At 39.3% G+C, this 13,706-nt stretch overlaps 1 protein-coding gene across 1 annotated transcript; it reads right to left on the reverse strand.

The window, feature by feature from the left end:
• Positions 1–346: 346 nt before the first annotated feature.
• ccnyl1 (cyclin Y-like 1) lies at positions 347–13,359 on the reverse strand. Its single transcript, XM_005475363.4, has 10 exons — positions 12,358–13,359; positions 10,464–10,538; positions 8,567–8,610; positions 8,070–8,170; positions 7,658–7,693; positions 7,495–7,546; positions 6,312–6,431; positions 5,293–5,459; positions 2,127–2,289; positions 347–1,707 (listed from the first exon to the last, which is right to left on the reverse strand). Exons 1-10 carry the CDS (start codon positions 12,515–12,517, stop codon positions 1,591–1,593), a joined length of 1,035 nt encoding a protein of 344 aa, XP_005475420.1. The 5' UTR covers positions 12,518–13,359; the 3' UTR covers positions 347–1,590.
• Positions 13,360–13,706: the final 347 nt, after the last annotated feature.

Raw genomic sequence — 13,706 nt, forward strand, 5'->3', positions numbered from 1 at the left:
TACGATTCAACCATGTAGCCACACCCGTTTCTCAGTGTACTCCTAGTGCGAAGTATCAGCTCTACTTTGGACTGCTTGCGTTCTGTGTAACAGTTAAGTGCTGCATGTCTGTAAAAACAATACAATATGAGCAATTCTCTGGGTCCCTCACAACTGTGGGCCGATTTTGATTTAGATACCATAATGCCAGCCAGTAATGTTAATAAATGGTGCATGGTGTGTTTTGCTAATATACGGCTATAACAGTGTTAAACTGAACTCTGTTGAGGATATTGAGCCTGACTTCCCAATGTTTAGAACTGAGCTGATTGTAAAGACAACATAAAAGACAATAAACCGCAACACATTTGTTACATGATTAGTGTTTATTTAAAATACTCCATCTGCAAATGTTTTTTTTTCTCAATTAAAAACAAGACAAACTTCACAGCTAGAAGCCTACATAGTAAGCAAAAGAGGAGGGGAGCATCCATCAGTTTGTTTTCCCCCTCAGTATCTGTGTAGTGTGTTCCAAACCTTGGGCTGGATGGGTCCTTGGACAAGAACAACACTGGTGATCTGATGGGGGGGTGGGGGTGGGAATGAGGTTGGGATGGTAGGATCTAAGGAGCTTAATACTGAGGCTGACCTGCATCAACCCAACTTCCATATGGAGCCATTAATTTACAAATACTGATCCAGAGTCAGTAAACAGCCCCGTTTGATCACCCGTGGTATACACAACTTAACACCAAATTGCAAATGGCACTCCTGATTTTCCTGTCACAAAACAGACAAAACAGCTGACTGAGAAGACGTCAGCCAGCTCCCACACAGTGATATCAGCTCAGTGTCTTGTAATATGAGACATGGTGGATGTTCAATCCTGATGGACAGAAAAATGTACTCGAAACATATCGACAGTAAACATGTCTGAATTACAGTCTCCACAGTAACTTGTGGTATTAAATCTAATTTACAACAAAGGTCATTTTGCATTTTTTTGTGGCAATTTAAAAAAAAAAAAAGAAAAGAAAAGGAAAAAAAGGATACATTTGGTGAAAGTTTATATACTGTTAAGGAATCCCAGGAAATGACCAACCAACATTAACCTCACTATGCTATAGCACTCAAGCACGATTTCAATCTTCATAAACAACCAATGAGCCACATCTGAACAACCTAACATTTGCTGGTTTTGGTCTTTTCGTGGAATACAGTGACAGTAACAACAAATATAACACACCAATCTCTTCATCCTTTAAGGCTGCATGAAGTAATTCAAACATTTTTGTAGAAAAAAAAAAAATAGAAACCAAAGTGTATTTCAGACAGATGAACTCGATCATTCATGTTCAATGTGATCTCTCAGAAGTGATAGACATATAACAAATAAATAAAGGACTTGTAAAAACAACAGTCAAATGATAATGCTTCAGATAAGGTAAACACCTTTAATTTAACAATCACGCACGTCTACAGCTGTAATGTAAATTACCGTGTGGACAGGTCATACAGTGGCGTTTTTGTCCTTGCCTGATAACTCTGTGGGTAATGCTTTCTGGGGCTGGCTGTGGGTTAGCTGAACTTTGGAGGTCAGAGGGCAGCAGTCTATGAGAGCACAGCATTGGAGCGTCGTATACCTATCAGGTTGTCTGCGCTGAGAGATCGCCTCATCGCGGCTCGACTGAGGTCCTTGTACTTGTCTTCACATAGTCTTGAAATGGCCTGGAGGAGCATTATCAAAGCACAATTACTCGACATTCACACAGAGATGGACTAGATCATTTTGATTTAACCAGATATTTGAATTAAAGGTATCTAATGATTAATAAATGATCAAACAGCCTTTGTTACACTTTAAAAATCCAGGTCATGAGCAAAAAAGCTACACAAGAAATTTCTCCGACTGTTTCAGAGGGTGGTTCTTCCTACTATGCTAATCACTAACGCTTTTATTAGTTCTATTAAATCCTGCTTGTAAACCATGCCATAGAAACAGTTGCCAAAATAAACAGTCTTTAACTTGAGAATACAGAGTATGCACCAGCAACTCCTAATCTGAGGTCTGAGGCAGCGGGCGTTGCTTCAGAGCATTAGATGAGTATTACAGACGGAGGTTCTGTAGTCTCTGGAAGGAAGCTTACCTCTAGTTTCTGGGCACGCTGGTTGTTGAGGGGTTCCAGAGGGAAGCTGAGGTTGTTGTCGTCAGCCAACTGTCGCAGGTCAAAGTAGTACTTGGCGTAGACGCTGGCCGGCACATTGATGTTAAATTGCAGAAGTTCCAGGAAGTGGCGCTCCATCTCATTCCTAGAGATCAGGAAGACACCTTAGGGTTATTCCCAACAGTCAAAACTTGGGACATAATTTGGACTGTAAGGGGTGTGTGTGTGTGTGTGTGTGTAAAAAAAAAAAAAAAAAAATAGAGATATCCTTAGGAAAGATCAGCCTAGTCAACCAGTCTCAAAGTTAAAAAATAAATGCATTTTACAGAATTTGTGACACAGTAGGAGACATTTGAAAAGATTTTTTAGAATCACACTTGTTTTTGTTGTTCAACTTGTTCAACCTGCTTTTTCAAACTTCAAGCGGCTGGTTATGGATAGAGGTGGGTATAACTGATTCAAATATTAATAGTACTGTTGCCAATGCTGGTGGTACTGGTATTGAATAGATACTTTGTATCGTTTAAGTTCAGTATGTATCCACTGAATTGTTAAAAAAAATTTGTAATAATGAAAAAAACTACAACTCATTAACCATGACAAATGTCCATTTGTGTTGACTATCATGTTTATTCTATTTGTAGTCTATAGCACATTTAAACAGCAGAAGCTGACAGAAGTGCTTTAGAGACAGACACATTTAAAATTCATGAAAAAGTGAAAAGTGTGTTGTTGTTTTTGTTTTTTTAAATTATTGTGGAAATGAAAAAAAAAGTTATTTAGTGATCATTAAAATTATGTTTAGAATTCACAAAAATGATGATGATTCATCCCAGAAGTCATGACATGCTCTCTTTACTACATAAGCTGCCTTTATTGTTTAAAAATACTGGTACTGTATCGGTAATACTGGCCCTGTATTTAGATGGTATCGGATCAATACTAAAATTTGCAGTATCACCAGTTGTTGCGACAGCCTTGATTAGTAGCAGGTGGATGAGTAATATTTTGAACTAAATAGTCAACCACAGTTGTGCATTAAGGAAATATTAATTTTTAGCTTAGTCAATTTCTCCTGCAAGCACAACATCTGAAAGTTCCTAATATACAATATCTTTTTAGTGAAAAGCCACCGTAAACTAATCCCCCAAAACAACCACTGCAAAAGTTCCTTTTTGTACTTGTTCACAGAAAAGGGGACCAGGGTCCAACTGACAGGTAAGAAACAACCTATCAATAAAAGACATTTTGATGAGTTCTACCAAGAAAATCATTGTTGGCTTTGCTCGTTTAGCAAGCAGCAGAGAAGACGACATTATTTGAAGAAACAAAAGCAGACAGGACAAACCTCTCTACATAAACTTTTATATTCAGTCACTTTCACTTTTAAAACTCATCTCTCTGAAGATGGAATCTGATATATCTTTATAAAGGTCTCACACGCACGTGGGTAATCAGACATCCAGGCACTTAGCTGGAGTATCACAGCTCATCCTTTTCCAGACTACAACCTCCATCATCCTTCCTCATCATCACAGTCACGAGTAAAATCTAAGGGAGGTGGTCGCCAAGGAGACAGCATCCAGGATGCTTTGTTGGTCAGCAAAGGTGGTGAGAGCGAGTGTGTGAGTGTGTGTGTGATGTCTGGTCTCCCGGGGCAACTAATGGAGCGGGCGAGAGCCAGGACCATTATGTAGAAGCAGTGAGAGCACTTGAGACCCTCCTCTCCGTCTCTGTTTCTCTCTCTCCCTCTACTCTTCTTCCCATCCCTCCATCCAGACCCGACCGGGATCACAAAGACACTTCAGTGGAAGCAATGAAAACAGGGCACAGACAGGGTAGGTCAGACGTACGAGAGGGATGGGGGCTCGCAGAGAGAGCGCACACGCATCTTTCCAAATCACGAAAAAACAAGGAGGCACTTTCGACCTCTTTCACAAACACGCATATGGGCGCGCGCACACACGAAAAGCAATTGTAGGAAATAAAGCCTGGGTCTTCCAAGTGCAGCCTCTCGACTCTTATAGCCTGACAGACAGCAGAGATTGCTGTGGCTTCTCTCCATCCCAGTATTTCATCTGTCTGCTTTAAGTGCATCCTTGTTGATGTATTCCTTTTATTTATTTATTTATTGGTGATGATGGTAGTGGGGCGGTCTGAGCATTATTAACAAACAATTTTCTTAGCTGGACAGCAAAAAACAAATAAATTAAAAAAAAAAAAATCAACGAATTTCTTCATTTTCTCATTGCATGTGCGTTTCCTGGAGCTTTCCCCACCTGAACATGCCAACAACCCACATTTTGGCACTCCAGAGTTCGCCAAGAATAAACCCAAATAACCCTGCCAATAAAAATTTAGGGTACTTGTATGTTCTCTCAACCTCTCAAACAGACCCGAGGATAATTGGAACAATGTTGATTCAGTGACAGCAGCATCTTTTTCCAAACCCAAAGGGGGAAATCAGCTTTGTACACAGGCTGAGTGCCACGGCCTTAGGAGGTGCTAAATGGGGACAGTGCTCTTCTTCCTAGCTGGATTTATCAAACACTTTCTTTCAAATTTAAGTGAAATGTTACAATTATGTTTCAGAAGTGATGGTCTGAAATTGTGCATTATATTCAAGCTTCTAGCCACATCTTATCTGGCTTTTCATTCCACTTACAAGTGCTTGAAACAGCTATTACCACATCTCATTTCTAACATGTCTGCTAGCAAACTAGTTTTGACTGAATGCACTCTGATCATGTTGCTTCACACGGGCCTGCAAGCTACAGTACAGCAGAATGAAAAGACTCTGTTTGGTTCCACAGTCGGTATGCTGTTTGATCAGTCAGTACCCGCCAAACAAGGATTTCCTTGATAAGGCTAAATTCACTCCTTCATTTGAATTGTTATTATTCTGACCCGTAGTGGAAGATTTGCCTTGATATGTGCACTTAAAGCACTAAATCTGCTTTACAGTCTTGGTAATATTTGACATGAATATTTTAACATGTATTTTCTGAACATGGAAGTTGATTGATCTTGTCTACAGAAATTAGAGTTCACCAAGGATGGGACTATATTAACAGGAAACAGGTTACTAAATCCAGTGGTTCTTTTACAGTCACCATGTTCTCATTTTTCAGATCACTTTACAACTTACATGTCCTCCACAGTGATGTCTTTTAGGATCTGGCAGTAGTCAACATTCCACACAGCTTGGTCATCCCAGACTTTAGAAGCCAGTAAGATGGCTCCCAGGACAATGCGCTTCCAGTTGGCGGGGCAGATATCCAGCTCAGCGTAGGTCAGCAGCCGCTCCAGGTACACCTTCAGGACGAAAAACGTTAAGAGATCAAAGCTTCAGAGGTTTTAATAATTCCTTTGCTAGTTCACTACAATTAGTCAGGAACAATAGTCTGCTTGTGTGTACCTGTACTGAGCAAGATCCCTATATGCACCTTCCAGACTACTTAGACTACTTTCACAGTATGTAGCCACACTGTATTTGTGTTCTTGTAATAACAATGATTATGAGACAAGCCAACAGCCAACACAGCATCACTGCAAAACTACAAAGATGTGTTGTTGTTTTTTGCCATTTTGAAAACAGAATACTGAGTTTTCATTTTTGCAACAGCTGAAACAAACAAACAAACAAATAAATAAATAACATTACTTTCCAAAATACCCAGCCTGTAGGATGACATAAACTTAAAGTAAATATAGGGATTGAGCTAGAAAAATTTGAGAATCCTACTCTGACAGCTCTGACTTAAAAGTGAGTGTCTTTTGTCTTCATACTGATGATCACTTGTCATTTGTGCCATTTGGAAAAATAGCACAAATGCAGGCGTTCACTGCCATCTGGTGGCCACTTAATGCAACAACAAAGTACTCAACAACAACAACCTTCTGCACAGCTGTGTACATGTCACTCAGGTCATCTTCAGTACAGACAAATATGATGCTGAGCGCAACTTGAGTTAATAACCACTTGGTGATCTTTGTGTGTTTGATTAAATTCTGATCAATCAGGAAAAAAAAAAAAAGACGGAAATCAAAACCAATATAAAAAGGAAAAAAAGAATTAAAATATAAACACACTGGGTGAAATCAAATATGCAGTGAGCAATGCAATTACTGTTGTAAATGTGATAAATAAATCAAGACACCACTTACAAGAGTGACGATGGCACATTCTGCAGTGAGCTGTGCAGCACTGAAGAGCGTCCTGACGAAGCGGTAGATCAGTTTGTGTTCTGGGTCTACATATGCGTAGTCATCAGGCACTGGCTCTCTCTGCATGAGGTGAAAACATACACACTTGTCTGACAGAAGCAACAAAGATCCAACAACAATCAGGTCACATTTGTTTGTTTGGGGTTATTTTTTTGTAGCTCAGTAATTCATCTGAACGTCTGGAGGCAAAAGCTGTGTGGAAACGCACCACAAAAAGCTGGATGTGTCAGGCATGATGCAATGACTACATTCCCAAGTATAGAAAATTGATTAGTGAAAAAGAAGCTGTGCCATTTAACAGCCAAAATCCATTATTAATGGAAACCGTAGAACAAGTTTAACTGTGAAATTTCTTTATTTTTCCACCACTATAACTTCAGCTCTGCCAAAAGCACGCTGTAAGGCAGTGAAAAGAAACCACTTCTGCATCTTTATCGCAAATCTACAACTGAACGGAAGCCATTAATGCAGACCGCAAGAGAGGATGTTTTTCTTCCTCATTATGGGTTCTTTTTAAAACAGTGATTCACATCCGTTTTGTGATTCATCACTCACAACTCTTAATAACTTGTGAAGTTTCTAGAAAAACATGGCCCAGAGAAGACCAGTGGGCAGAGTGCCTACACATGTAAATGTGATCAGTCTTCATACTGACTCACATCAACATGAAGGATGTGAGTCTAACATTATTTCACAGAAATCTACGCATTTTCTCATGTCCAACACTCGCACTACTGAGCCCTGCACAACAGTGTTTCCCATGTCACCAAGAGCCCCTCTTTAAGTATCCTTGCATGCTTCTGTGGACATACATGATTTATGCTACAGGGTTGAAAATTTATTACAAGAACAAAGAATTCATTGGAAATCAAAGGTTTGCTTCAATCTGTTTGCATTACCAGTGAAGTCATGATTTGATTGGTGGAAACACGAGCTCATCTTGCCTGAAATGGTTTTTGAAACCCTCGTTAAATATAACTAAAAGTCTGCATTTCCACTTTACGTGCTTGATTTGAGCAACTTTACAAATAACTGTCACTGCCCAAATACAGACTGCACTACTGACTGGCTAAAACCACCGTTATTGAGCTGGAGAGCTGGTTAATTTCATTAACATGCTCACCGACAAGGGGTGCAACTTCTCATCAAAGATGTCCAGTGACCTGTCCGAGTCCCTACGGCACAAGCAATACAGCAGTCAATATACTTTGCAGGCACACTAGTTTTAATAAAATAATGTGCTAAAAAGTTACACGATAGTGATCAAATCCAACATTTACACATACCTGTTTTTGATGTGGTAGTATATTGCTAAAGTGACACTGAAAGAGAAAGAAAAAAAACCGATAGTTTAATAGCTACAACCTCAATGGGACACTAGCATAGTGTGTGCATGTGTATTAGAGCTTATGCTGTGACAAAATATTTGACACATTCAGCGAGAAGACTTCATTTAATCACACTCAGATAATCCTGATATAATGATCCACATTCACTGGACTAATGTCATTACAGATTACTGTCCTAAACGAGGTGAAACAACATGAGCTTTAGTCACACATCTGTTTTCTAACACTCCAGGATTACTATGCTCTGATGTAACAGGACTTTTTTTTTTTTTTTTCGTGTGCGTGTTTGAGGGAGGGACCTTTGGACAACACAGCCCTGTGTGTTTGTGTTTCTGAGAGACATTCTCACCATTTGATTGTGCTTTTGAGGTTTGGCTGGCTGACGGTGCTGTCGTCTATGAAGATGGTTGAACAGGAGCTGTATTTCTTTGAGAGTGGACCAGGGGACACCTTCACACATTTAAAAAAACAAAACAAAAACAAAACAACAAAAAACAACACACAATTAACTTGTGCTGAGGGGACAGACAGTCACGCATGCTTCCTACATTTCCAATTTTTCAAAAGCTCTGTGTTATAATTGTTTTGTTTTAACAATATTTGTGGATCATCTTTGTTTAAATGTTTTCCACGCTGAAAGTGATTCATTCACTGGCAAAAAATGCAAATGACGCCCTCTACAATATGAAATGTACAAGCTAACAGCCCATAAATTAAGTTCAGAAGTTACATTTAATTAGTTATATTAAAGTCACCATTAGGATATTAAAAACCAAGAAGCTTAGTGTGATTGATTTTTTTAAATATTAAAAACACAAATTTAATGTAAATTTTCAAAACACTTACATGACTGACATGGTTTATGTGGTTGCTTTTCCTCTTGTCTCGTACTGCAAAAGAATTAAAATGTTCAACAAAGACTAAAAGCAGCATCAATCACAGAAAACTAATTGTATTACCACATTAAACAGCATTTAACAGCCTTTTCACACTCAAGAATCATGTAAAATAAATTATAGTTAGATGAGTTTATTTACATTTGTTTAGATATTTTTCTGTAAATATAATACCATATATACTTATTCAACTATGTCTTGGAGACCTAACTAATAATGCATAAGTTAGCAAACCATTAAATTGATTTATGTTGTATTTTTCTTATAAACTAAATGCTTAACTTTTCAGATTCGCAGGCATCCTGCAATCTTGATACCGAACTTACCATTAGCGTAGAGCTGGGCGATAAAACGATAACGATATGTATTGCGAAATAACTTTTTCTTGATAGAAAAATTAAACTATTGCGATAGGCCTCATCTCTCTTGTCCGCTTAAAAAGAAAAAAAAGAACAGCCAATCCAAATTAAGTAGCGCAGAGCCGAACCAATCACAGGCGCAGCGTCACGTCACGACTTGTTACGTACAGCACAAGCGCCAAGGCGCACATGTGTATTTGTTTTTGCAGCCGTGCAGCCCGGGTAATGAAGGAAGTGAGTTTGCCGACTAGAGAAAAATCAACCGAGAGCGTGAGCGAAGGTTACCGAAGAAAAAACAGATGATGGTTCCAATGCCGGAGAGCTTGTCGAACGGAAGGGCCACAGAAGTTCCGTAGTGTGAAGGTATTTCGGCTATTTCAAGTCTGACAAAAAAACAAACAAACAGAGTAGCGCGCACTGTAAGTTGTGCCGAAAGCAAGTCTGGAAATACAACAAAGCGGTGCATGCTCAATCTCTGACTGAAAGCGCTAATTCGTCATTCGGCTTTTGTCAGACTAAAGTAACTGTTAAAACTGTTTGAAAAGCTAAGCTATACAACAAGGAGAGATTGAGAATTTCCTCTTAGTTCTCAGTTTATTTGATATTGACAAAAGTTAGTTAATTTTGTCTGTTCTTCTGTAAAACAACCTAAGATTTATTTTTAGAATTAATATTTTGTTTCTAAGTGGAATTGACAATTTAGTGGTCTGTTTTGTTTGTTCTGTTTTGAAACTTAAACGCTTTAGCGGCTGCCTTTTGTGTAGTTTGCAATATTTGCCTTTATTTATCTGAAACTGAAGTCTCATGTTCCTTAAGTACATCTAACCTGTTGAACTTATTATGGGAAATAAATATTTTAATTAAAACAAGCTGCTGATTATTTCACATTTTACTTGTGAGCAACGGCACATTTAAATCTTACAAATATAGTTATTTGGCTTATATCGTGATATATATCGTTATCGCCTGAAATGAAAAAAACATATCGTGATATGAAAAAATCTTATATCGCCCAGCTCTACATTAGCGTCCAATCTTTTGATTACTTTACTAATTTTAGACAACAGAATTCTAAAAATCTTCTGAGACCCGTTCAAGTAATCGCCAACTTGGTTTTTAATGATACACCTTAGGCTTGAGCTCTACAGTGAAGAAAGTGATGAATTTATAAATGACACTTATGTATCTGTAGAGCAGCAGCTATAACAACAGGACCTATAACAAGGTCTCAGCCAGGATAGAGTGTGCAGGATGAAGGGCATTGAGGAACACTTGTTTGGTGTAATTTCACCCAACAGTTACCGGTGCTGTTCCCTGAGGGTGTAGCCGAACATCTCACAACTAGGGGAGCTGGCAGGTTAAAGACCACTGAATTTCAAACATTTGCTCAAGTGAAAAGATGTGTGCATGTTTTCTGTTATCTGGGATTTAGATGAAGACAGTTTGTGTGAATCACTGCTGTGTGAGTGTCATGTTATGATTGCTCACCGTCTGTCTGGGACTTGCTAAGGAAGATGGTGCTTGCTCGGGCGTGGTCCGATGGATTAGACTCCAAGGCCAGCTCTGATACAACAAAAACAAGAAAAGCATTTAAATGTTCATTATTAGTGGCTGGTGTGGAGCATTTAGCTCCTGATCTGCATTAATAAATCCAAAGAAAAAGCACAAAGTTGTGAGCTAACAAAACCATCTAACACTAATAAGATCATACAGTGTATTTATGTAAATCATCATCATCATAAATAGTGGAGAATATTGTAACAGAGACAGTCAGATATGTTTACAGACTAATCTCACAAACACAATCTTTTAAAGACAAACAAGACGTGAAGCTCAGAACAGATTAGAGAGACTGGGAACCTGTTTGTGCTTATGTGTTGAAGGCTTTAAAACAAATCTGACTTAGAAGAACTAAATGTAATCTTGTGGACTGACAGGTGGATTGTGTGCAAAATTTCAATTAAAGCAGTACAATTACAATGACCTTTACTCCTTAAATCCAATTTGCACGAGTACTATTAGTAAATGCAACCGCATCACTGTCCAATTACTTTTTCAATTTATTGTGCAAATACAGAGACTATCAGAGACACAAGTGCTATATTAAAACTTTACATTTAAAACAAAACCTCCGGTTTTTAAACAACTTAGACATTAAACATAGCACAGTGTAATTAGTTTGATTTGCCGGCACTAGTTCATAGACGTACACAACTTAGAAATCCATTTTCTCCAAATTCATGCAGACGGCACATTACATAAAATACCCTTGTATTTTATGTAATGTGCCGTCTGCATGAAGCACATTACAATAGGCAATAGAAGCATTTGTTAAGGGAGTACCATAAGGAATGCAAGACAGATTGCTGGCCTGATCCCCCCCCCCCTTTCCCACTTTCACCCTGCCAACAGCTGGTCACACAAACTGCACTCACAACTGTCCATAACCTCATAAATGGAATGAACTCCGTGCAAGCTGGGGAATCAATAAAGAGTGGCGACATAAGGACTGAGCTTGGGTCTACATCACACAGAAATATCTGAGATACTTTCCTGATCGGGGTCTGTACCACAGCATGAAATTACAGTGTGGGCATCAAAACTAAGAGGGGTACAACACTTAATACGTACTTTTTATTGTGTAACATTTTGTTCAACCACTACCTGCTTAAGACACATTAAGAAAGGAACTTTTATCTCCATCTTTCCCTTTTGGAATTTACCCACCATGTATTTCAATTTAGGTTTCTTCAAGTGCAAAGTCTTATAACATTTCTATTCACATGTGGCCACCCAATTACTTCTCAGTTTCTTTATTTTTACTTTTTCCAAGTTTCCCCACACAGTAGATTGCAGAAATTGATTCCAAGTAACCAAGATAACACAAAGCTTGTTTTCACGTTTGATGTCTAACTTTTGTATGTAATGCCAATATGATCAATATAATGCAGTGGATAAATAGTGCCAAGAATGTCCTAATTAAAAAGGGCAGTTTTGCCACTGGCATGGTAATAAATACAGATGGGTAACTAGGCAATAACTAAAGAGGGTGTGGTGTGTGCATGTTGTCCCTACAGTTGTGAAACACTATTATTCCTTAGTTGTTGGATGATCCTTCGCTTTCGATTCATCCCGTGGGTCAATATTAGCAGAAGTGTGTGCATACATGATGTGGGCTGTATACAGTCATCTAAGTTTGCGTGTGTGTTTGGTAGTCACACAAAGATCATTCTGCACTGTGCCAGTGGGTGGATTAGGATGAGCCTCCCTGTAAACAAACAAATATGGGTGTAGTGTTTCACAGGCCCAGATACTGAAAAGTAAAACGGGAGTTAAAGCTATAAAGGAATCGCCAAGTGCTGGATGTCTGGCAGGCTCTTACCATCAGGGACCTCTCTGTCGCTTATGTGCTGCAGGTAGGGCACAGTGTCGTCGCTCACTTCGGTGCTGGTCTGGAACTCCTCCAGCCGCTCTGCCGGCAGTCTCGATGGTAGTTTGGGGCTCGACTCCGGAGACCCGCAGCATGACACCGTATTCCCCATTCCAAGCTGAGCGGAAGCTTCACACGATAGCAGCCAAATCCAATAAGTGCAAATATATGTAGCTAGCTGAGGTTAGCTTCCCTTGGCCTCATAAACATTACCAGGCTGCAGTCAGTACAAGCACATTATCTTTGCGTGCTAAAACGCCGCTCTCCACCAACTCCCAGGAACTGCATTACTGTCCATTTGTGGCTAAGTAGAGCTGCAGCCGAAGACCAAACAGCCAAAAGGTTTACCTTTTAGTGGAAAGTCAGACTGGGCGTATGTAACAGTCGATATGTTCTTGCCCTAACAAAAAGCCGCTCTTAGTTTAAAGCAGCTGGTCCATTCATTCATTCAACATGCCAGAGTTTCGGTGCTAAGTAGCCAACTAGCATTATAGCATGTTAGCTAACCAGTTAGCTCGGTTCATTAACTTTTCTCTACTCCTCATCAATTCAGCTTTGTGGTACCACGTAAATAAAAAAAGTCTCTTCAAAATGACCGTGTTACGACTTCAAAATGTCAAATTCCAGCAGACACATTTTACGAGACTTTCCGAGCAATCCCAGTGATGTCCTCTTGCAACTGAGCCCAGTGTGTCGACAAATCCAGCTCGAGGCTTTTGCGGCCTTCTTTGGAAAACAAAGAAAAAAAGATAAAATTCTAAAAGACTAGCCAAGAAATTATCAATGAAGTTGCACTGACAAAGTCTTCTTCCGGTCCCTCGTTAGACAACCAACTCTATTCACAATTCCGGACACCCCCATTTGAGTCTCCTCCCTGTCAGATTTGTGCCGTAGGTAGACGCCACTGCCACCATCTGTTGCCGGAGCTCCTAAACGGACAAGGAGCACTGAACGTGGTAAGCCCACCCACCTCGGAATTCCATGCATTACTATTGGCTAATAAATCAATGCGCGAGCATTTAAACCCCGCTACTTGGTTGTGAAGGCTGTCTATCAAAGAAGATTTAAACTCGTGAAATGTAATTACAACGCTCCTATTTTTGTATCGTCACTGATCCACACCCTTTTTTGACAGTGAAAACCGAAGCCCATCCTGTATTGCACTACCTGTCAGTCAGTGCATCCTTTGTTATTCAAACAACGCAATAAATTTGGATAGGCAAGCAGGGCCTGTAAGTCAGGTGGTATATTTTTTTAACATGCTACATTTGTGAAATCTTAATTTATTAAACAAATAAGAA

The sequence above is a fragment of the Oreochromis niloticus genome, linkage group LG16 (assembly GCF_001858045.2).
Source record: "Oreochromis niloticus isolate F11D_XX linkage group LG16, O_niloticus_UMD_NMBU, whole genome shotgun sequence".
Lineage (NCBI taxonomy): Eukaryota > Metazoa > Chordata > Actinopteri > Cichliformes > Cichlidae > Oreochromis > Oreochromis niloticus.

Coding starts and splice junctions, on each gene's coding strand:
- ccnyl1 (XM_005475363.4), bottom strand. CDS start 12,517: ATGGGGAATACGGTGTCATGCTGCGGGTCTCCGGAGTCGAGCCCCAAA. Junction 8,611..10,463: donor TAGCAAGTCCCAGACAGACG/GTGAGCAATCAT, acceptor ATTCTTTTGCAG/TACGAGACAAGAGGAAAAGC. Junction 2,290..5,292: donor GACATCACTGTGGAGGACAT/GTAAGTTGTAAA, acceptor CCTGATCTCTAG/GAATGAGATGGAGCGCCACT.